The 23,941-nt window shown below is 35.6% G+C and overlaps 2 protein-coding genes across 10 annotated transcripts in view; one reads left to right on the top strand and one right to left on the bottom strand.

The window, feature by feature from the left end:
- The window catches only part of LOC124188131 (tolloid-like protein 1), an 18,485-nt gene extending 4,144 nt beyond the window's left edge, over positions 1-14,341 (top strand). For 3 of the 7 annotated variants that reach the window (XM_046580559.1, XM_046580557.1, XM_046580558.1), the window contains 15 exons: positions 2,174-2,266; positions 2,792-2,887; positions 3,512-3,689; positions 3,855-3,881; positions 4,013-4,224; positions 5,033-5,240; positions 5,352-5,560; positions 5,649-5,877; positions 5,988-6,173; positions 6,344-6,589; positions 6,725-6,945; positions 7,068-7,250; positions 7,406-7,535; positions 7,614-7,798; positions 10,806-14,341. In XM_046580559.1, coding sequence (XP_046436515.1) covers positions 2,182-2,266; positions 2,792-2,887; positions 3,512-3,689; positions 3,855-3,881; positions 4,013-4,224; positions 5,033-5,240; positions 5,352-5,560; positions 5,649-5,877; positions 5,988-6,173; positions 6,344-6,589; positions 6,725-6,945; positions 7,068-7,250; positions 7,406-7,535; positions 7,614-7,798; positions 10,806-11,155 — 2,745 coding nt within the window. In that variant the 5' untranslated portion in view covers positions 2,174-2,181 and the 3' untranslated portion in view covers positions 11,156-14,341. Of the gene's footprint in view, positions 1-2,173; positions 2,267-2,791; positions 2,888-3,495; positions 3,690-3,854; positions 3,882-4,012; positions 4,225-5,032; positions 5,241-5,351; positions 5,561-5,648; positions 5,878-5,987; positions 6,174-6,343; positions 6,590-6,724; positions 6,946-7,067; positions 7,251-7,405; positions 7,536-7,613; positions 7,799-8,954; positions 9,161-10,805 lie in introns of those variants that run through there. The other 4 variants (XM_046580560.1, XM_046580562.1, XM_046580563.1 and 1 more) reach the window with 4 other exon arrangements.
- On the bottom strand, positions 11,621-23,941 carry LOC124188134. Of its 3 annotated transcripts, none has more exons than XM_046580573.1 (9): positions 23,087-23,923; positions 22,666-22,791; positions 20,895-21,061; positions 20,459-20,572; positions 20,236-20,296; positions 19,862-20,169; positions 19,387-19,518; positions 19,002-19,223; positions 11,621-17,595 (listed from the first exon to the last, which is right to left on the bottom strand). In XM_046580573.1, exons 1-9 carry the CDS (start codon positions 23,212-23,214, stop codon positions 16,502-16,504), a joined length of 2,352 nt encoding a protein of 783 aa, XP_046436529.1. In that variant the 5' UTR covers positions 23,215-23,923; the 3' UTR covers positions 11,621-16,501. The 3 variants fall into 3 exon arrangements, with proteins under 3 accessions (XP_046436529.1, XP_046436531.1, XP_046436530.1); XM_046580575.1 differs by having other exon boundaries at positions 21,324-22,791; positions 23,087-23,109; XM_046580574.1 differs by lacking the exon at positions 22,666-22,791 and having other exon boundaries at positions 23,087-23,941.

Genomic DNA, 23,941 nt, shown 5'->3' with positions numbered 1-23,941 from the left:
ACTAATCAAACCCCAAGGAATTCGAAAAAGGCATTTAAAACATCGTACGACCAACAGCTGAGTATATACTAAGAAAATAAAGAGATATTTTATCGTTTCTTGACTGAAACTTTTGCTCCGTTATTCGTAGCGACTTTGGACAGTGCGCAATCTATTTCTTTCGTAAAAACCCGTCGATATAAGATCTGTAAAACTTGATTGGAGCGTTTTTTAATTTTTATTCGGTCAAAATATGAGTGAAAAAAAACCCAAAGGTGCTATGCTGAAGGGGAAATATCATCATTTTTACACGAAGGGATCGAAATTGATCCAACAGAACGGATTTTGTCAGAGTCTATTCACTTCAATCTAGTATCCCTTATTTGTTCCAAATACGATGTCTTCAATGCGACAATTTTGGTTTAGTTAGTTTGTGAAAATGACTCACAATCAGTCAAGCGAATTCCTTGATTCAACAAAAGCCTTTCTTGTTGCGATTGTGTGAAGTATTGATTCGAGTTTTGGTGCTTTCCCGAAATAGAATCAACTAAATATCATTTCATTTGAAGATTATGTATTTTTTCTCCAAGTCGCATGTTCGTTGACAGAAACAATTAGTTACTTTAAGTAAAATAAGTACATGAATCCAGCCAACAGAAAATTTACATCGATGGAATGCCCTACTTTGTCGATCTAACCGGACCGTGTTTGGCGTAACTGGTTGAATCAGTTGCACTAATTTGTTTGGGAGGTAAAAGAGACACCGCATACTTTGAAACAAGTAGAGAATATCGCAGTCCTATCGGCAAAAAGGCCTACACTTATTTATACACCCTATAAGTTTACGCCCTTATGGCATTAACACCGCGATATATTCATCGTAAACACCAGTATACTAGTACTATAAACGGCCGCTAGGCAGTGAACTTTCTCGCTACGAAAGTAGCTTCAGAGATCGTTATAAAACTGGGTACTCAGCTAGGAAAGTAGATACAGACAACGTAAGATAAAGTTGTCAACAGATCGATTACAAACGAAGGAAGCTTAATTAATATCAGGTTTCGAGTCATTGAAATTGATATCGACACATAGTCGGTTCTCACTTTTGCGTATACAACAAGTTTTTTCGAGTCTTATTCGATTAATTAACATCGCGTAAATCCCTGAACATTTTGAGTCAACAGAATTGTAAATGACGTCATGATAGGTATGAATACGTTTTGTGCGCTTGAATAACTCTAATGTCCATTGAGTGCAAAATATTTTGAACTCTCTTGATTTAAGAATATAGTCGGAAGACTAATATATCCTGGGGGAAAAAGAGACCTCTTATTTACTCAACAAAGCATGAAGTGGAGCAAGTTTATTCTTTTTTTGTGATACATCAATTTCATATTTTTAATATAAAACTATTGAGGTCTGCTCAATTAAATTTTTAATCATTTCAATCACACATTGATTATACAAAATTCACATTATCGTAAAGAACTCATGCCGTGTTATCTATCTTGAATAAATTGATAGTTAGCATGAGCATTCAAAGGCTTGATTCAATTCTGTATTAAGTTGTGACAAGTATTTCGTACGACAAAATCATTTTGTTGAATTAAGTAAGTATTGTGTTTACCGGATTTGACTATAGCATTTAGTTGTATCAAACGAATATCACTTGAGTCAAACAATCCTTTCCCTCCGTGTATTCAAAATCCTCAGGTCCAGCCTAGCTACAGTTTTCTTGAAAAATAGTAAAACAAATCCGATGTCACCATTGATCATTTATAGCTGGAGCGATCTGTAGGTGCAGGCATAAACAACCCCCTATTACCATTGAAAGATTTGTCAAATCGGGTAACCTCTTGCGGTGTATCTCTCTAAGTTAAACAGCTTCATTCGATTTTCCCGTTAATACAATTTAGTCACATCCGTTTTACTCATATTATCAAATATTTTACAATTTATTATTATGACTATTTCCTGCTCTCTCTACATTTACCAGCAAAAAAATACTTCTGTCACCACTTGAAGCTACCGCTTCTGCAGGCGAAAACAAGATCATTTGACCTTAATCTTTCACAAGTTTTTCTTGAATCACCTTCAAAATGTATTCACTTCATGTGTATACGTAATAGGTATTGGTATGATGCTGCGCGCAGCCTGGATTCATCTTACTATCACAAAGTATTGCTAATTGCAGGACACAGTATGGCCTCAGCACTCCGGCATGCCTCTGGGAGTAGTTTGGTTGTATCTGCCTTCCTTCTGCTACTCCTTCCACGTACCACTACAGGTGTGTATTTTATCCTATATAAATGTTGTAAAATTACTGGAAAATATAGTTTCACAAGTTAATGGGTTTGTCATTAGTATTTCATGCTTACCGTGATTTACATACATGTTATTACAAGTATATGCTTTACCATTTCTGTAGAACGGCCAATCCTATACTCATGTCAGTTGGGCATACCAATTGTAACTACAATGAAATAAATGTACTTTCCATGATCATTTGGCACTTAGTGCATAACACACAGATTGATATGCACATATAGGAAAAACTATGGCTTTCGTTATTTTTCACATTAATTGCACGTATATAAAAAAAGATGTAATATATACAAATCTGTCATGAATTTTTGCTCTGGTCGAACAAAATGTGTATCAAAATCTTTTACAGTACAATGAATTATTAGTTTACAATCTTTCAAAATACAATGGTACGATTTTTATTATTTCATTAATGGGAGTATGGTGTGTTCCCGGTGGCGGTGGATGTTTTGGGGTACCTTGGATGGTCATCATACCTTAAAATCAGCTCGTGAGGTAATCGATGTTGTACCACTACGCCAACTGGACTACATTCCTTCATTGCCGCCGCCACTGGGACCATTCACTACTACCAAGACACCAAGTATGTCTCATTTATTGAAAAATGTTATGTACACTATGAGTTAGTATCACAGTGACATTACAGTATAATTAAGTAATTGAGCACCTGGGCAAGTCTCCTAAATTTCAAATCTTCGATCCTATTATATAGTTATTAAGAGTTCTTATAGGCTTTCAAATCTGTTTGTAATTTTAGCTGCCACAAACACTGATGAAAACTCGTTGCAGTAATTTCCGTTCCTATTACACTATAGGTGATCTTGCTACTAGTAAGAGCTTTGTTGATACTAGAACAGACACAATGTATTACATGAGCGATATTCAAAATACGATATGCGTTGACCTGAAAGTCAGAGAACTGGTTGAACAGAAAAAAAAATGAATCTAAGTCAAGCTTGCCCGTTACTATTACGCTGTAGCTATCTGGGACAATTACTTTGCCACAGTTGAAACAAGTATCCTGTCTAATGGATATTCCTACAGTTGTGCATGAGCCAGATACTGATAATTTTTAAATTCGTAGTAATGAAACGCACGAGATTTGCTCTTTTGTCAGTTTACACGTGCCTGTAGAATGTCATCAATCAGTAATCTATACAAAATGATATTTCTATTATACACACTACCGAGATAATTTTGTGCCCAGAGTGCGACCAATCGTTCGCAAGCTTCCCAGATGGTCCACAAAATGGAACCTTCAGTGCTCCAACTTTGATCAACCCTGAAGGTGAATCTAGACAGTGTGTTTATACATTTCTGGCTGGCTCTGGGCAACGAGTTGAAATTGTGTTTACTTCTTTCGGCCTTCGTGGTATGCCTCCCGAGTGAGTATCATTGAAACTTCATCTTACAATTAGATCTAAATTCACGTCTAGCATCGATTTCTTAATGTTCAACTACAAAAAAGCAATTGGTAGACCCAACATGGTCTACTGTTGTATAATTATTATTATACAATAGTTTCCCAATTATTTCTTGATGTGTTTCAGTGGCGCAGCAGTTGGCGAGTTACCTGGGTGAGTTTTGCTTATTTTATGGGTGTGTACTTCAATGTCACGAGCTACATTGCGTTAATATCACAGTTATGTAATATTTTTGGTCTACAATGACTGTAAGATTGTGATTATCTTCATTTTCAATTTTATAGTTGCGTTCATGAGTACATGGACATTTACACAGAAGTACAGTCTGGAAATCATAGCAAGCTGATAGAATCACCATTTGGCGGAAGATACTGTGGACCTATCCCTCCACGAAAGCGAGTTTCTTTGTATCAGGGCATTGCACTCAGTTTCTATACTGACAAAAACGTTACTCTGCCTAATCTATTTACTGGCTACTACACTTTTATCAATGAGTGTAAGATGCATTCTATTTCTTTACTAACATTTTATAAATTCATTGTTAGACAAAAGCAACTTATTCAGTGATATGGATAATGATATCAGTGGTAGTATCATTTGTACGTGTCTAGAAATTCGGCTCTACTTGGTTGGAAATAGCAGGAAGTACTATGCAACTCAGACATAATATCAATTATAGATACTACGTGCCATATCTCGGAATACTAGTTGAACATGACTAGCCCCTTGCAATAAATATTTCAATGAACATTTAACGCAACAGTGCCAGTGGAAAACAAAGGAAATGATCAAGTATTGTTTACTATTAAATCGATTTTGTTTTAATGAATATAACTTACGTCTTAAGAATTTACAGTCGCCAAGCTATTAGTCACATTACTTGTGCGGAACTCACATATACTTTTTTATTTAACGTTGTTTTAAAATGACAAATATTAAATTCCGCTCGGGTATATATATAGGTATGCGTATATATCACAAAAATTAAAAATATTTTTACTGTGAGTAACTTTTGGCACATGCATTTCAGTCACGGCATGCAACGCTTAAATGATGAAAGAGCTGAAAACTCATTTTTCGGATGCTAATCATGTCGATAGTATGAAAATATCTGTCGAATTTCGTTTCCTTTATATCTCCGTTTCACGCCACATCATAACACTGAAAATACAATACTTGTTCACAAAGCAGAGGACATATACCACTGACTTTCTCCATCACTATATCAAATTATTTTAGTTTATTATTGAAAGTTTATTGTAATACTGTTTGAAATATGCTTCCATTGCACATCATATTTTCAGCCGATTATGAAGTGGGAACTCCAGCGCCAAGTACACCATGCACGTTTACAGTAGATGCAGCTATTAAATTTACAGGAAATATATTGTCACCAACTTATCCGGGTGCTTATCCCAAAGATCTAGTCTGCAGCTATCAATTTATCGGGAAGCCCAGTCAACGGGTTCGTTTAGAATTCCGTGACTTTGATTTATTCTTTGGTGGGCCTCAGTGAGTAATTATATTATAATAAAATAGTCAGCTCTGTGTGTGAAATAAACAGCTCATTATTCACCATATTTTTGAAACGTTTACTAATTAAATTACTTAACATTTTTGTAGTTGTCCATTCGATTACGTGAAAGTATATGATGGCATTGACAACACTTCGGCAGTTATTGGTACATACTGTGGGCAACAACGAAACTTGGTGCTTTACTCCTCCGAATCTAGCCTGTTTGTGTTATTTGTTACACTCCAGCGAACAGCCAATACGCAAAATCGCGGGTTCAAGGGTATTTTTGAATTTTCCGAAAGCTTTGTTAAATTAGGTAAATGAACAACAATACCATAATAGTTGTGGATGAGCTTGCGTTGGGAGAAGTGTCTTAGTCATTCTCCTTTGCTGTAAATTTGTAGATTTCATTAAGGATGATGGCGAACACATTCGTGGTTCAGAATGCGATCAGAAGATATTAAGTAAAAAGGAATCCTTTGGCTTTGTGTTTAGCCCAAATTATCCTTTTCCATACATACCCAAAATAGTTTGCCGATATTTTATCTATGGAATGCAAGATTCACAACATCTAGAACGTGTGCGACTAGAGTTTTACAAGTTTGATATACCCAAAGGGCAAGCAAAAGGAGAGTACGTATCATAGTCTGTCTGTAAAATATGAACATGTTTTTTGAAACTACTTACTATTCAGATTTCAAATATTGAAACTGATAATATCATTGATTATCGGAACTTTACAGCTCGGTCTGTACCGATGGATATTTGAAAGTATATCTAAAAGGGCAGGAGGCAACAGATTCATATGATAAATTTGATCACGAATTGTGCGGTGGAGAACACAAACCAAGCAATGTCGTCAGTGACGGTCCACGGCTGGTCATGGTTTTCAGCAGTGGAGAACTTCAGGGCAACGGATTCAAAGCTCAGTAAGTTTACACCTCAATTACGAATACTGAATCGATTTATTTGATTGACTAATTGTATGGCCCATTTGGTCCTGTTACAAAACACTGATATCATATAATCTTTGAATATATCTAATTTTCGTTATATTACTGCGTTCAACTTTGAAGCTCTTGCTTTTCCTTTTTTATAGGTATCGATTTGAAACAGAGTATCGGATACCTGGAACGGCAGCACCCGATGGAACTTGTTTATTTACGTATCGCAGTTCATCCCGTAAAAGAGGAGAATTCAATTCCCCACGTTACCCTAGCAATTACCCCAGTGATACCAACTGCACTTATTTATTTTTAGCCACACCGAACGAACAGGTTACGCTAGTATTTGATCATTTCAAGGTCAGAGCTGACAATGCCAATTCATCGGTAGGATATTATGGGTGAGCGTTAGATCTTTTTGCCTTTTACCTTATGCCTGTAACGGAATTAAACATTTGATATATACGATGAACCCTGATAATGATGAACTGAAATTGATGCCGTCCACTTTGAGCAGTAATCAATTTTTCCAATAGAATTCATATTTGCCAAGAAGATTGGTTAGAGATATACAATATGTATCGGGACAACACAGAGAAGTTGATTGGTCGCTATTGCGGTATGACAGCTCCGGGACCTGTAGAGTCAAATCTTGGGGCTCTTGGACTGAAAGTTATCTTGCATTCTGATGCTGAGCTTGTGTACAGTGGATTCAAGGCTCGCTACACGTTTGATGTTGCTAAATCTATATTTGGTGGTAAATTATACATGTCATAATTAAATTTCACCAGTGGACTAATTTAAAATTAACAGAGATTTATTATTTATCACCATAGAGTATTTGACAACACTTATTATTTTGAGGTGATTATGTTGCAGATTGTGGTTCAAATATCAGCAGTTTGGATTATGGGATGATCACTAGTCCCAATTTTCCAAACAAGTATGATGGGCCAGCACGCAACTTGGCCAGTAAAACTTGTAATTGGTTTATAAACGTTAGACCAAATTATCGAGTACTTCTGAATTTCGAATTATTTTCTGTTGAAGGCGAGCAGTCAGGTGTGTAATCAATGTTTGCAAGAGTTTCCCCTCAACATTCTCAATGGATCTAATTTTTTATAATCTTCTACCAAACTGCTTGTGGAATCTATATTTAATTGGCCAACAAAGGCAGTCTTATAATCCTTGTCTCAATAAATACGTTTTCTATACAGCACGAGGTTGCCCCGCAGCAGTACTGCGCATGTGGCACATGGTGTCGGCTCCACCACTTGAACTCTGTGGCGTTAAAAGCGCTGATGCTAAATGGAGTTATGTATCTGAAGATAACAACATGCGCCTAAGGTTTGGTTGTCTTTCAAAGTACTAAAATTTTAAATTAATTCCTGATTGGATTGATAGTTACACTACCATAAAATTCAGTTTTATATCTGCGGACAAAGCTGTGGGTCAACAGGGCTTCCGAGCGGTATGGACGGAAGTGGCTACCGACGGCGATTGTTCTGGACAATTTCTTTGTATCGTGAGCAAATATTGTATTACCAAGGGTCTTCACTGTAATGGAATTAACAATTGTGGGCCTGATGACGCGTCTGATGAAGAAAACTGTAAGTCTTGATGAAATGCGTTATATTTAAACTTTATATCGATGTTCATTATTTGGCTTCCTCTCTCAGACTCACATGTAAATATACACAAGTATAGAATGATTCTTATAAAATCTGACACTCTTACACATAACAGTGGCCACTGTTTTTATGACACTAGTATGTGTTCGTATTATACCTCGAGGAGGAACTTGCTTAGATATTGGAGAATTTGAAATCGTTCCACCTAGCTCTATAAGAACTATCATTAATCGTTTTAAATCATTTTTTTTAGAACTGTTCAGTATTTTCTTCATACAAGCAAACATGAAGAATATAAGCCTTTAAAATTGAATGATGAGAAAAAAAAACTATAATTCCAATAAAAATATTTCAGGATAATTTTTTTATATGACGATATCACGAGAATGGATGAACGAATTTTAATGATTTTAATCTCAACCGACGAAGCTTTTCGTAACTTAGAACTCATAGGATTTTAGATTTATTCACCCCAGTAGTTTCAAAATTATTCCAGTAACCAAGTTTAAAATAAAATAAAAAAAATTTATTCTCAAATGAATTTTATTTCAACCGATATTATTATATTCTATAATTACAAAAACATTGGTCACCATAAGGTACAGAAGTGTCCCGAATTTTAAAAGAACCAGCCATATGCATTATACATATGGTTTCATAGATTTATGCCTTCAGTACTATTTATTCTCCTTAGGTGTGTTTACTTTGGATCGTTTAGCACATGAGTTTGTGTGAATTTCAAGGCATATTCAGTCTGATCTCTGTATAGTTTCTCAGTTGCAATTCTATAGAATAATATCTAATAATTACTATTGCAATATTTCATTGACTCCTTACTTCACCTTAATGTGTAAACGAGTGTTTCATAGCATGCCTATATGTATATCTACACCTGATAACTATACATGCATAAACTATCCGTCAAGTGCACAGAGTTGTTTCGAACGCTAATAATACGAATAAAAAAAAGTTTAACACTAACAGTCAGTGGACTGTTTTTTATTGTTTTGGCACCTGATATTATCACTTGTCATTACTGAACGAACTAAGCTTCGTTTGAATAATCTGCAGGCCAAATCATAAAACTACACCGCCACAAGTTGGTGGGTAAAGATATAGAGTTAAAATTTTTTAGGTAAGTAGTACGTACGTACAAGTGAGAGTGGTGGGATTGGTTGGGTGAATGGTGTGTGGTGTCGCAGGTGCAGCATCAGCTCCCTTGGAGCCAGCATTGGCTGGAGGCACTGCCATGCTTCTTCTCTCTCTGTGCTTTGTGTTCGTGGCCACCTGAGCCTCACACGTGGCTTCCAACGGGCCGGCATGTTATGATCTCCCTTATCACGTGAGTCCACGCACCGTTTTCCATGTCAATTGCGTTGTTGAGTAACATTCCATTAAAATCTGCCTAGGAAGTTTAATGTGGTTTAGATATTCAATGTCAGTAGTTCCTGCGTACGTTACGATCTAGGATATATTGCCGCCGCAATGAAGTCTGCAGTTTGTATTGAGGTCTTTGCTCAACGTCATATGGCAGATTTTACATTTGAAATATCTCCATATATAACGGTTTCTACAATCATCCGGGAATAATGATGAACGATAAATTATGTAGTGAGACAAATGTTTTATCAACAAAAGTAAATTTATTACAGAAATTCGCATCACTATGCTGTAGTATACTTCAAGCCTTATAACTAGACAAGTCATCATAAAAATGAGTCTCTATCAGGATGGTTGAAAGTGTACCACTGCTTGATTCACTCATAAAAAAACCTCTTGATCATGTAGCTCAAGTTCAACGATCTGAGACGATTGGGTCATTTTCATTAGGACTTGTCAAATTAGCACTAATAAAAAAAATTGAGTTCATTACAATAATAAAAATAAAAAAGCAGCAGTAAAAAAAATTGAGTTACTTACTATTATTGTAACTAACTCGAATTCTTTAATTGCTGCTAAAATGACAGGTCTTACTGAAAATGAGCCAACTCTCCAGAATGGTTTCAAGTTGAACTAACTCAGCAGGATGGTTGAAAACGTCAACTCTGCAGGCAGTGACTCAGTTTTGAGCATCGTAGCGATTTGACCAATTTTAATTATAAAATATATGAAATTGTAAGTTACAATAATTGTCAGTACCTTAATTTCTTTTATAATTGCTAAATCGTCGGATCGTGACAAAAATATGCTAATTTGCTATAGATTTGCTCGCCGAATTGTAATTAGCGATGACTAAATTTAATACAGCTTCGTGATGCAAATGTATGTAATTAATTCAGAAAGTAAGAGTTTAATATGTTAATGATATCTGTGAGTACTCGAAAATTATACATGAATTAAATGTAGCACCATGTTCATAATTGGCAATTACGCAATACCTTAATATTATCAACAATATTGTCTCAGCTGATATCACACTAAATTGATACATTACCTGCCTATGGTAATATCCTTTCCATAATCCTCAAGGACTGCATGGTTTATATTTGAATGCAATTAACCTGCTTTCTGAAAAATGACCAAGTGCATGCATTACTCTTTTTTCATGTGCCAAATTCTTCTTCCTGTTCTCGTAATCTTATTCTCTTCTCTCCTGTTATACTACTGTAGTAGCTACTTAGTTATACACGATAACATTATATGATAATGAACACTCTTCAGTAAATTATGTTGCAAACTAAAATTCTAATTACTTTGATATGGTGTGCTACATCCAGACAGTCTGTGAAGTTTTATGTGGCTAATCATGTTTGCAAATCTTGAGCCAGAATTAATTCCTATTACAGACCTTTGTTGACACTGATCTAAAAAGTCATGTTCGTTTTCTGGCATAAGCCTTCTAAAATTGGGATAGTCAGATTAAGAAGTACTTCTCTAGAGAAAGATCAGTCCTTGCAGAGTAGTTTCCCAATGAAACACGTGTGACTCTAGTACATTTTTTAAGTATTCTGATATGGATTTAATATCGATGTTGAATTGATTCTAGGTACGGTAGTAATACCTCCTGACAGTTATGCTGTACCAGCCGGCTGTGCTGCTGGTGCCATTCTGATAGCAACTTTATTTTGTCTACTATGCCACCGAAAGTTGAAGAAACGTCCTCAAGAGGTTCATATCGACGACTTGCAGCAAAGAGTTGAAGATCAACGTCACTGTCACCGTCATGATAGACTTCTTCATCACCATCATCATCATCATCATCGTCATCATCAGAGCCATAGTCATAGTCACAGCCATAATTTTAATCAGCACCACTTTCAGCAAGCGAGTCCTTCTAGTGGGAGTGAAGCGGAGCACATTTGTGGCGATGAGGCAAGCAGCCCAGACAATGTGTGACCGTGGGTGCTGGCAGCGTGGCTGAGGTCGTCGCGCCTACCACGACCCCCCACGTTGCGCTCTGGACTCTTCTTGATATGTAACTTGTTGTTGTTGTTGTTACTGTTGCCTGATGAAGGTAGCCTGATCAGCGCCATCAACAGAAATCACCGTGCTCATCAAATACTTCAGAAATTGACTAATAAGCAAACACACTAGCCATGCATCAAGTATAGTTATTACAAACCGTACTGTGCAGTATAATGTTATGCATATGAAATAAGGTAGATATATACATACATCTGATTTTTAGCTGATACAGATGAGTGACTTCGATTTAACATTCTTATCCATTATTGCAGAACTAAATATCTCTTTTGGATGTGTATGCATGTCCGGAGTTTTCAAATTGTTTCTAGCCATCAAATGAGAAAGAAAAAGAAACATCCGTCTATTCTTTTTTTCGTTGTTATTAATCTTGTAAGATTAATTCTTCGTTTATCGTTGAACTATAATTACTATAATGCCACACATCCTGCAATTCTTTAAGTAGCGTCAGAGTAAAACTAACTATTTATAAGCATATGTGCTGGTTCAAATATAACGGTGTAGAAGCCAAAGGTCTACAAAAGCATAAATACCGTCACTCACTAATTTAATTGTACGAGCGTCAGTTATACATACGTCATACTGAGACAAAACCACCAATATTTGTCTCTGTCCGGATGTAATAATTTTCTAATTTCGATTAAAATGATATTCGAAAACAAAATAATCAGTCCGAGTCATGAATGTACAAATATTTCGCTTGTTAATATATTTTTGTGTGTGTGTTTAATCGATAGAGATCATTACGTATTCACAATACAATAAGCCATTTTGTTACTTTTACACACGAAATGCATTTCTTTGTATACTGTAAACTGTATACTATTTAAATACATTAAGATTGGATGTAAGACTCCAGCTTTTAACGTGTTTTCCAATCGATTCGCTTATTCTATTGATAATAATAGTAGAAATTTTCGTTGGCAACGGACATTAACCATTCATATTACGAAATTGCTATTATATAAAATTCTGGTAATACGATCTACGAAAGTTTGATCATTGTGAGTGTCTATAATTCATCCAAGTATCAGAATATTTCTTTCTCAAAAGACTGTATTATTTGTGTTACCTTTGAAGGATTCTAGTTGCCTGCTTGTGAATACATGGAAACAGTTTCATGCATAAAAAACGATAATTACCAATTCTTTAAAGTTTAAAGTTAGGATGTTTAGAATTTTATAGTTATTACACGTAAATATATATTTCACGATAAATGCTGCCATCGGAGCTATACCAAAGAATATTCTAAACTATGATAATTAAATCACACAATACACGTGTATATACACTGGACATAAAAATGAAATATGTGTAAAGTAAACGTGAGTCGAAATTCGGAACAAAGCAATCTTATAACGTGCAGGTTAATAACAGAATTCTTATTTTGAGTTCAACAAGTTATGAGTTCTAGATCACGCGATCCATCACATGAGAAAACCAAAAATACAATAACATAATTTCGTTAAGTTCAGTTTTGACATTGAATAGTGTATGAGAATTGAAAACAACAGCAGCTGTTCCCAAATCACATTCATATACAATGCTTTTCTTGCTCAAAATGTAATATAAGCAAATGAGACGAGGAAGCACATCAATTGAAAGGTATAATTATTACACGTCACATGGAATAAATTATTTTAGAAATAATCTTGCACGATGCCAATCTAAAATCTGTACCAGCTAAATACACGTATACTTTGAAACATAGGAATTCAAATGCAACATCCGTGTTAGTACTGCCTAAATAATACCGCACAAATCAACTTGAATAATAACTGATTACAACAATAGAGTAAAATATTTTCCTCGGGTTCTCATGAATGCAAAATGCAGCAAGATAACATAAGGGGATTATACTGAGCTTGTATTTAGCACATCTACAAATGACAGTAAGTGTAGAAAAACTACATTTTTCAAATTATCTGGTCATTTCGATTTTGATGTGGTAATTAGCTCATTATTTCTTTATTTTCTTCTAATTGCAATAGTGTCGATTATTTATTCTACAACGTTAAAGACTATTCATAGTTTTTAATTATGAAAATGCAAATACGATATTGATGTTAGGGAGATTTGAAAGAAAAAATTACGCATAAAGAACAACAGCATATGATTGCTCAAAAAATATGAACCAATCATCAAATTGAAAAACTTTCTGATAGAGTTTGGTATAATAAATGCCTGTAATTCTTGCATTACAGATTCACTGCTTTAGCGAGAAGAAAAATAATTGGTTCACAAATATTTTTATAACGTCGATCCCGAAATTAATATTGATCAAAATATCGTTCAAAAACGACTCAGGCGAATATTGGCATTGACTGCAGTTAATGGTATGTGGAACTTACTATTAAATATTCACTGTTCGGCAAAAGAATTTATACAAAGGTGAACATCAAACAGACCTCAAGATAAAAGGTATAACAATGTAACTGGAACAAGCACTTTGTCGAAGAAACTCTGCCTAAGCACTTTTTGACCATGAGCAAAGGCTTAATATATTCTAGGTTTGATCCTTCGCTATAACAACACATGTAACAATCAGGCATCTGTAGTACACACTACAATTGTTGTTACATATATCAATCCAACATAAGTAACATAATGAAACTGTGCCCATCAATCGACTGTTCACATTTAATTTGGAACAGTACACAGTGCATTGAGAGGCAAACAATGTTGATGGAATTATTTTCAAAGAACTATGGCCACTAACGCGAGTGCATTTTTTAACAAATGGTGCATTTGAATTTGACCCCTGTCAACTACTCTTCTCAAGTGCAAGTCTACAGAAACGAAATAAGTGAATGTCACTTCGAGAAAACTCTCTCGAACCAGATCAGTTCTTCGAAGATATTCTGGTTCAACCTTCATTTATGATTTATTAATATAATGGAGCGCAGTTCACAAATGAGTTGCAAAAATAAAACCCTATTATATAAAAACATAAACACATAAAGATAATATAACTAATATAAGTGATAGCTATAGCATTTACATTGTTAATCCACGTAGAGGCCATAAAACGCGAATTGTCATTGTGGTGTCTATAAATCGAGTTCTCAGTAATGAGAATAATACATTTTTTTAATCAAACCAGTTTCAAACCTGTGTATTATTTGTAGGAATTTAAAATTCACCCTTCATGCACAAACTTATTATAATCTCACTCACAGGATCAGTCTAATTACTAAGCTTTTTCAAAATATAATTACAGAAACCAGAAGCGAAAACCTTACAAACTAATTGTCGCAATGAACTGAACAATTCGCAATCGTTTTATCTAAGCCGCGATTTCTGTCTTTGAGTCGATTTCATGACTGGTTATCTGATGCCGTTGACACAGCGACTTGCTCGATACTTTGTGATCAATTAGACGAATATATTTCAGAGAAAATGCACGTCTGTCAGTTTGGAATTAGATGAATAATGTATAAAAAAAACAATTACATTGATGAAGGTAATGAATCGATAAAACTATATTTTCGGTATAAATATTTGAATCTTTTCTTTATTGTATTGTAAAAACGATAGAATGCTTGCCACGTTGAGATTCAGCTATGCAGCAACCCTAAATATTCTCTATGTATTACATGTGATACTTGGGTGCAAATTCACTTCCTTAGTTTTCTTGCGATACGGATATCCTTAGTTGTATGTGCATACCATTTTCAGTCATCTACTTTCTAGCACCAACAATTGCACGTCTTTGACATAAATCCATATTTTTTTAATCACTAAATTTATTTTCCAGGAACGATGTTGTGAAAACTTGAAAGGCTACCAGTTGCTTGTTAAAGATGTTACTATTACTTGCGAGCATACGTATATCTTCACTAGCACGTATTACGTTGATTACACATAAAGGTTTTAGTCTAATTGAGTATGTATCGTAACATACCGAATGAAAAACAAAAGCATACAAGTACTAAAATTGATTGTGGTTAGTAATCTTGGTAAGTGATAAACTTGGAGCATGATTAGTTTGTAAAGTATTAGAAAGTACACTTGAAAATATATTTCTTTTTGCCTTAAACGATGTAGTGAATTATGAGTAAACGGGAGTTTAGACTGAGACAATTGATAAAATTTTGCCTTGAAATGATGAAGATAAACTTTATTCAAATTTGTTAAAAACGCGTATCGAATGTACTATCGATAGTGTAAAAAAATCCATAAAGCATTATTTATTCAATGAACAGTATGACCAACTAAATACTTTATCAAAATTCAGTCATTAACAATAGTTTCAATTCTTATCGGCGCAATTTGTGTAATGGAACGTAACTGACAGCTCAGTAACGAAAGGTACAGGTAAGTAATATAATAGGCACCATGAATCTGAATAATGCAATAGTGACAGACAAATAGACCAACTGATATAGGATGCTCGTAATAAACATAATTTCAGCAGTGAATATAAAACTCAAAGTAAAAAAAAAAAATGAAGATCTTTTCACTGTTGGTACTTATCTATACTTTTAACACTAGTTCAGAAGTACAGTATTCGATTGATGTGTTTTCGAATTAATATAGTGTGTAGTGGCAGTGCGACGACTTAAATTGGTGGTTCACCTATTTAACTGCATTTACTGGGATGTCCATCTGTCTTTATTGCTTTTCATTTTAATAATAAGAATCCTATTACTGAAATTTAGGCACTAAAACTGGTAGAAAAATATATAAACTATGAACAACCACTACTCGGAGTGAGAAAAAAGCTGATAATATGTTCTACTTCTGATAGAAAATATTTATATGCCATAAATGGACGAGAGAATAAATAATTATAAACTAAATATACATATTCATATATATTTTTTTATGCACGCCAGTGTTATATAATCTACCAGCAATAAAGATCTGCGTAATGTACGCTAGATATTAGTCTGGCAGCAAAAGTCATATTGTCAAAGATTCTAGAATGAACAAGTGATGTCAAAAAAAATTTGCAAACACACACTGGTCATTTCGCATGCATATATGTAACAAACACTTGGATTGCTTCTGACTCCTTCGAGATCTCTAGTAATTAATTTGCCAACGCACGGTTCCAAATGAGCGCTGTAGGCATTGCCGGTTCAAGCCGAGCAGCGAGTGGAACAAATTCAGACGCGTGCGGCCGGCAGTACCAACAGTGCTCATTCGAAACCATGGCTCTCAAAATTACTAGGGATATCGAAGGCGTCATAATCAATCTGAGTGTCTGTATATACTTAAGGCAGGTAGAATATCAACATATACGTTCATTGACCTTCAGACATGAATATATTGCTCATCATCGGTTTCACCATCATGTGCAAGATTCGTTGAATGGCTCATTTTTATTTTTTCATAGTTAGGGTCACCTTCATTTTTATTCCGCACCATTTCGTAATCGTCAAGGTTGATATTGCTTTTATAATTGTTCACTTGCTCGTAAGGTGGATCTTCATTTTGGCTGACAGTCAAATACTTGACACTTTCGTAATTTGGGTCACTTTGACTAACAGATTCGTAATTGGGGTCTGTATCGCTGTCACCTGGCCGACAGACAGAGGCATAATTTGGCTCCCCAGGGTCATGGGGCATGCTTTCATAATTCGGTTCTGAATCTGTATCTTGATCCAAATCAATTCTGCGCCGCATCCGAACTTTTTCATAGCCAGGATCCTCGCTGCTTGCATTACTGATTTGCCTGTGTTTATATGGCGAAGAATACATAAGGGCTACATCAATTCCATTGTTCTGCGTTACGGAATTTAGATTTTTACTGACCCTGGAAAATTGTGGCCGCAACACTTCATAATTTGGATCGATGTCTGAGACAGTTCGAACTATGCTACTTTTTCGGTTAACATTAACTGCCTCGTAACCTGGATCTGAACCAGACTTACTTGCGTCAGCTTCGTTCTGTTTTAATGCAAGATTTAGCAAATTTCCTTCACTCTCAGTCGGAAAATTTGCACTGCTATTACCCACGGCAAAATTGGATAATTCCAAGTCCTTTCTTTGAAATTCTATAGAATCATGGCTTGACCACGACGTTCGACTGACTTCAATAAGGCTATGTTTTCTATTTAAAACTGGGTTTTCCCCGTGATGGTTGTTGCTACTCATTGTTGGTATATCCAATTGCTCATCATCAATGTCTCGCTTCTTCTTCATTACTTTAGCATACATATCTTCTAAGGATTTCCCTGAGGCAATACTGGCTCTTAAGCGATCTTCTTTAGAGCCTCGTTTCTCAACAGATGCATAAACGTCTGACATCGTCTCTGGTGGTGGTGGCAGTGGAGAATTTGCTTGACGTTTTTCAGGTTTTGGAGAGCCAAGGTTAGCAACTGAACTGGTTGCACTTGATGATGATGCTTGAGGATGGTTAAAAGTAATACCAGGTTAATGATTGCATAGACCAATGAGGAAGTTTCACTGGGAAAAAATTTCTGCTTCTCACATGTACAAGAAATGGGGTATTTTTAAATAATTAGGTCATATTATTTCTTTTCCACTGCAAACAATAGAAAGTTGCATGCGTTCTAATTTCACTGTGGATGATACATACATGTAACCAACAAAACAAGCAGAATGCTTGGATTTGTTATGACATGTCGTGACTTGAAAACGTGGGTACTCTCAAATTCTTATATCTCGCGTTAGTTACCCCAATTTTCACTCATGAATAGACTATTAGGAACCCAACTTATGCGGCACATGCGAATACGATTGAATCTATGCAGCAATTATGACTTGAGTTAAATTTCTGCAAGACTCAGAGGCCAGAGCCTTCAATATCAATAAAATTATCTGGACCTAGGCTTCCTGTATCAAATATTAAGTTGTCTTGTTTAATGTACAGATCTCCAATCAGCATTTCGCTTTGAGATTCGTACTAGACAACTATGCTCCCATCCTTCATTCAGTGCGCCCCCAATCAAGTTTGCGTGTGGGACCTTAACGACCGTTTTATACTTACAATTAGCGGTATAGCAAATGACAACCAATATCAGCTTGATTTTTGGAGATAGTCTGTTTCACGATTTAAACAATTTGTAAACTGTGTTCATTAACATATCTAATCAACCGACAATCAAGGTTAATCTTAACACTTAATCATTTTTTTTTATGTTCGACTAATGAAATGAGAAATATGTTTGCATTATAGCTCAGATGGAACTTCACGGCCGCGAAATTAGTTGATTGGGGGGGAGGTGATGAAATTTCACTATACTTTTGCTTGACTAACATCAAAACATTTCTTTTCTTAACCTTCTGTCTTTACTCTAACTTTATTTCAAATGAGAGAAAAGATAACGACGGAATTACTTTTTTCTAAACTACGGGAATACATCAAATCAAAAAAAAATCAATGCATCTTCCGTCCTTCAAGTAATGAACCAATACGATACTATACCCGTGGATGAACATGTAAGAAGCAGAATGTAGCAATCACTATTGTAATTCCAGTCACGACGGAGACTGATACTGTGTATTATACTGTGAACGGGTTACTTAACTGTGAGATAAAACTAAGTGTTCTTACTAAATAACAGTTATTATTTAAGTACATAGTAAACACCCAATAAATTACATCTTGCAGTTCTCATTCATTACCAGTATCATCACCTCGTAGCTGAAATCATAGAGGTGCCACGGCAGCAATAAGTCGCAATAATCTTCCCCCTTGAAACATCCTTTTCAATAAATTTTGGTAATACCGATAAAAAAAATATAGTAAGCATCCCAGGAACGCAAATATTTCTCGTAATAAATATACCTTGTCTAGAATGAGCATGTGCCACATGTCTGAGACTATCAACACTTGGAGGTTGAGGCGCTGACGCGTACAAATCATCCACATGCAATGGCTGCATTGAATGTATTTGCTCATTTTGCTGCACCCTAACTGAATCAAGTACCATCGGCTGTATTTGAGCATAGGTTTCACTTCCACTTGTGTATACCTTCTCTTGTTCATCAATTGCTGCATACATTTCATCTGCATATAGAGTGAACATTGAGTACAGTAATGCGTTTTAAATTGTATGGTCAAAATTCAAAGTGATGTTGGGTAATAAAAGAAAGTGGCCTTTAAAGGACTGTTTTCAGCTCACATTTAAATATGTAATTCTAGTAATGTAATAAATATTCTATAGAAATACCTGAATCATCAGAAACTGTAGCATAATGAGGGTCAGTTAATCCACGTTGTTGTTGACGTTCTTGCTGTGCAGCTTTTGTTTGCGCGAGTATGTTTGCTAAGGGTTCCCTTACACTTATGCTTGTGTAACCCTCTGAAAAAAATGAAATGGAACTATGGTAAAGCCTAAATTATCCGATCCCGCTTCATTCAAGTTCACGGTTATTCAAGTTCATGCCATGGTTACATAAACCCATATTATTCAAGGTACAGTGAGTGATAACTGGTATCATTCAAAATTAACTGTATTATGACACAAAAATGTGTGGTGATTTTTTCAACCCACATTATTCAAGTTTTTCAATCGTCCAAGTTAGGATGGATGCAAAATAGCTCAGATAATATAAATTCTATTATGTTGAGATAGTCGAAATTCTACTATACTCAGATAAGAGTGATATGTACACATTTTGGCACAAAGTTGCAAGAGTACGTACTGGAATCGTGAGAATCTCCACTGAAGTGCTGTTGCCTCTCCTCGTGATGATTTAGCTGTGGTGGTTCAGGGAGAGGCATGAGTATAGGTGGCGTCATGTAAGGTAAATCTTGATTGGCATGAACTCCACCAGTGATAGCAGTTGCAGCTTGAATATCCGGAAGAGGATCAGAGCTTATTAACGAATTATGAGAAGACGATTTTCGAGCTCTTGGCGGGGCGATAGGATTGGCACTCGTATGATTACATGATGACGACGACGACGAAGACGATGGAAGACTAGTATCTACTAAATGGCCAACGTTATTCCTACAGATTTTATTAATACATTAATTTGAGTTGAAATTTTCAGAGTTTTTATAGAAATCGTGTTACCTGTTTAGTTGCGTAGCTTCAGTCTTTTGAACACTTTGCACCTGGGCATAAGGGTGTTCGTCTGTAAGGTAATGAACTTATTTATTTTTTCAAGTTTTTTCCACATGACATAATTGTCAAGTACCATCCTTTCACAATTGAGTATTACCAAACTAATGTAAAAATAAAAACTCATACGCATTTTTCAATACCTACTGATCAATGCCGAATATTATATAAATACCATTCTTAGATCCAGGATTCTTCAGTCTCGTATACGGAGACATTGAATCTTGCTCAATCTGTGCACTTTGCAGAGAAGTTTCTTCAAGTTCTCTTGCTCCTCTCCTGACATCTGCTGTAAGTGATAATGAGACGAAATAAATGTGATAGGTCAGACAGTGGACTTTCGGAAGTAATATGCTGAGAGATAATTTTCTGTCATATGAATTGAGTTATTATCAGGTACATTTTTCTTTTCCCACACATGTTCTTTGTGCCAAAATTTTTGAGTCTCTAAGAGGACACATATCAGATTCGAATAAACTTTATCTATCTGGGGATAGGATATTTTAAAGGGGCGGGGGGGGCACTATTCTGATATACTGCAGAATCTTAGAAAGTTCACAGCATGTTTATTCCAGAATTGACTACATTTATTTTTGCTGATAGATTCATACATCGCCGAGAGTTTTTTTCCTCAACAGTTGCATAAAGGACGGACGGATCGCACATAACCTCGTTAGCCTCATAGATAACATCTTGAGGTACTGTTTCAACTCGACCAGCTTCGACCGTCGTTCCATCTTTTGGAATATCTGGCAAACTTCTGTTTGCACTGCTCGTCCTAAATAAGATAAGATTTTATCACAACATTATTTTTTCAACAAAAAATATCGCTAAATGTTCAGTGCCATTAATTAGTTTGCCCATTTTAATTGTATGGAAAATTATAAAGGGTTAGATGTAAAGAGCCAATCACCTGAAAAGAAGAACATTTGGGCTAAGGGGGTCTACGTTTCTTGGAACTTTGATTACTCTTCATTTATACAAGTAAGATGGTATAGCCGTTAGTGTACAGTCTCCATAATTTGAAATATGTTACATACTTTATCGTGAAATGTTGGAGGTAGCTTGCCAAATGGAAGATTCTTTAAAATTCGGTGACTTGTGTAATTCTAAGCTAATACTTATTTATTACACAGCCAGTGGAGATGCAACTTTTACGACAAATAAGAACCTAAATGGAACACCTGAAATTAAAAAACGCTACAGAACGAAGCTATAGAATAGAAGCTACAAGAATAATTTGTGAGTTTCTATATGCCATGTCAAAGAGGATACAATAGCAGGTGTATAAAGCCAGAAAAATAATCTGAGGATCAATGTGAAAACACAAAATTGTACAACTCTGATGTAAATGAATTGCACTTCAGACATGTTCACAATTCATAAAGGATATACAATAGCAAATTCAAAATCACAGAATATTGTAATTTTTAAAATAGACCTGGAGGTTTAATTTATCAAGATAATACTTCCAGATATAAAAATGTTTCTTACTTTATGACTATTTGATTAACCAATATAAATGTTTGTGTTTCATTTAGAGATCTAAATTGTTAAGGTTCACGTAGCTTTTTTCAACCGTTGTATGTACGTGATTTTACATTTTGCAATAGAAAGAGTACTTCGAAATTCAATATATTTGGCATGAAAAATTTTATGAAAGTAATTTATTTCAGAATTGACTAGCTTGAAGGTGTTCAAATCAGGTACAATGTTTCCATTGAATGCTGTGAAAAAACCTATATATTCTACAAAAAGAAGTTGGTTCAAATCATTTTTAATTACAGAATTCAGTATTATCCATGGAGGTCCTGTATTTTCCTTACAGTTTCAAATTGTGATATAAAATTAATATTGGCAATAATATTTCGGATCTTTTTCCGACAAGACAGTTAATATGTCAAATAGCTCACATCTGTAATTTATTATACATTACAACTATAATACCTATTAGAGCCACGACTATGGTTTGAAAGCAAAGGGCACGGGGAAGATTTGAAACCTGTATATTAGCATCAATGTACAGATATATAAAATTGTAAAGCACTAGCATTCATAAACACATTAAGCCTAGAGAAATGCGCAGTCCAATAATTTTAGTGGTAGCTAATTTTTGCACCTCACCACACAGCTGCCCGGTCAGATATTTACAAAGTATATGCTCTGTTTACGGTTTATATTAACAGCAAAGAATTAGTGGAGTGAATTAAATTATGTTTCATAGTGAAACATGATAACATTAATGTTTTGGAATATGTTATTTTGAAGCTCGTAACAGTCGATTGCACAGTTGAAACTCCATGAAAAAAAAAAGATTAGTGGATCGTTTGTTAGCTGGATGAATCCAACATGCACCCATGCCAGGTTTGTGCTTGTCGAAACCTTTTTCCAGCATCGGTTGTGTCCTGCGAGATGGGATGCGCGATGTCTGTGGTCGGCAGCCTGTTGAAACCTTCATTGTCAGAGTGGGTGATTGTTACCATACCCGCAAGCCCCCCAAGCTCGCTCCTGTTGTAATACATAGGCACCAAGGTCAAGTACGATGGTTACAAGTACATATTTATTGATTGTATACAAATATAGCCATTGAATGGAATATTAACTGCTCATTTATAAAATGTTACCATCCATTAACTTTACATTTAAAATAAGTTTAAATAGAAGAGAAAAATTCACTGTCAAAGCAAATTATTATCTGTACTCATCGATCGGTGATGACTGGTTCATCGTTACCTGACTCAATCGGAATTACACTTATTTTCGAATTGTCACCTTGATATATCAACAACAATGCAATACATACTTGTTTTCGTCGCGGCGACAGCCGCATACACAGCTAACCAGAAATCCAACGAAAGAAAGCATGGCTCCAAGCGAGATGACCCAATAGTGGTGATGCCACCCGCCCTCATCTGATTCGAGATATACCATCTTTAATTGCGATTTCCCTTAGCGATCGATTACGAATATTATCACAAATATGAAACTGTCAATCACGTCATATTTTCAGCATAACCTCCTTTCGATACGCGCACAGAACGCACAAACGAGCACACGCGAGCACTTCATTAGTCATTTTATGTATGGGTACGGGACGGCATTATGCGTGGCGATGTATTTCTCGTTTACAACTTCTGTTAGGAAACACTGGTGCTGTTTATTTACCTAGAATCCAACACGGTGGACTGACTCTGACTTGTAACCACTTGTTACTAATGCAACTGTTGCACCAGATGGTTTGAATGTAGGATTTGATTGAGTCTCGCACGCATCCAATTTTTAATAATATCTGAAAAGAGCTTAATCATGTAAATTACTTGCACAAACTGTTTGTATATCAAAGTACGGTTGAGTAACATATCTGTATTTATGAGTGGTTTTCTTTATCTTTCGACCGAAGACCACCGAACTATTGAAGATGATAGTCATGAGCGTGTGTATGAGTCAGCTCGTGGTCAGCCTTATGCGAAAAGAGACTCCGATTTTTCGCCGCGGTGAGGCTATTACCCGTAATCATAATGGGAGCTTTCCAGGAAGGAGACACAGGGAGCTTTTCAGTAACGACACAGAGCGACACAGAGCGACACTGTGTCGAACATGGTGCTTTCCAACAACGACACAGAACGACACAGTCGGACACAGCTGCGGAGCATGGTTG

The sequence above is a fragment of the Neodiprion fabricii genome, chromosome 1, assembly GCF_021155785.1.
Source record: "Neodiprion fabricii isolate iyNeoFabr1 chromosome 1, iyNeoFabr1.1, whole genome shotgun sequence".
Taxonomy (NCBI): Eukaryota; Metazoa; Arthropoda; class Insecta; order Hymenoptera; family Diprionidae; genus Neodiprion; species Neodiprion fabricii.
This window is presented reverse-complemented; position numbering and strand designations above follow the sequence as displayed.

Coding starts and splice junctions, on each gene's coding strand:
- LOC124188134 (XM_046580573.1), bottom strand. CDS start 23,214: ATGGTATATCTCGAATCAGATGAGGGCGGGTGGCATCACCACTATTGG. Junction 20,297..20,458: donor GAATCCTGGATCTAAGAATG/GTATTTATATAA, acceptor ATTACCTTACAG/ACGAACACCCTTATGCCCAG. Junction 19,519..19,861: donor TGGAGATTCTCACGATTCCA/GTACGTACTCTT, acceptor CATTTTTTTCAG/AGGGTTACACAAGCATAAGT.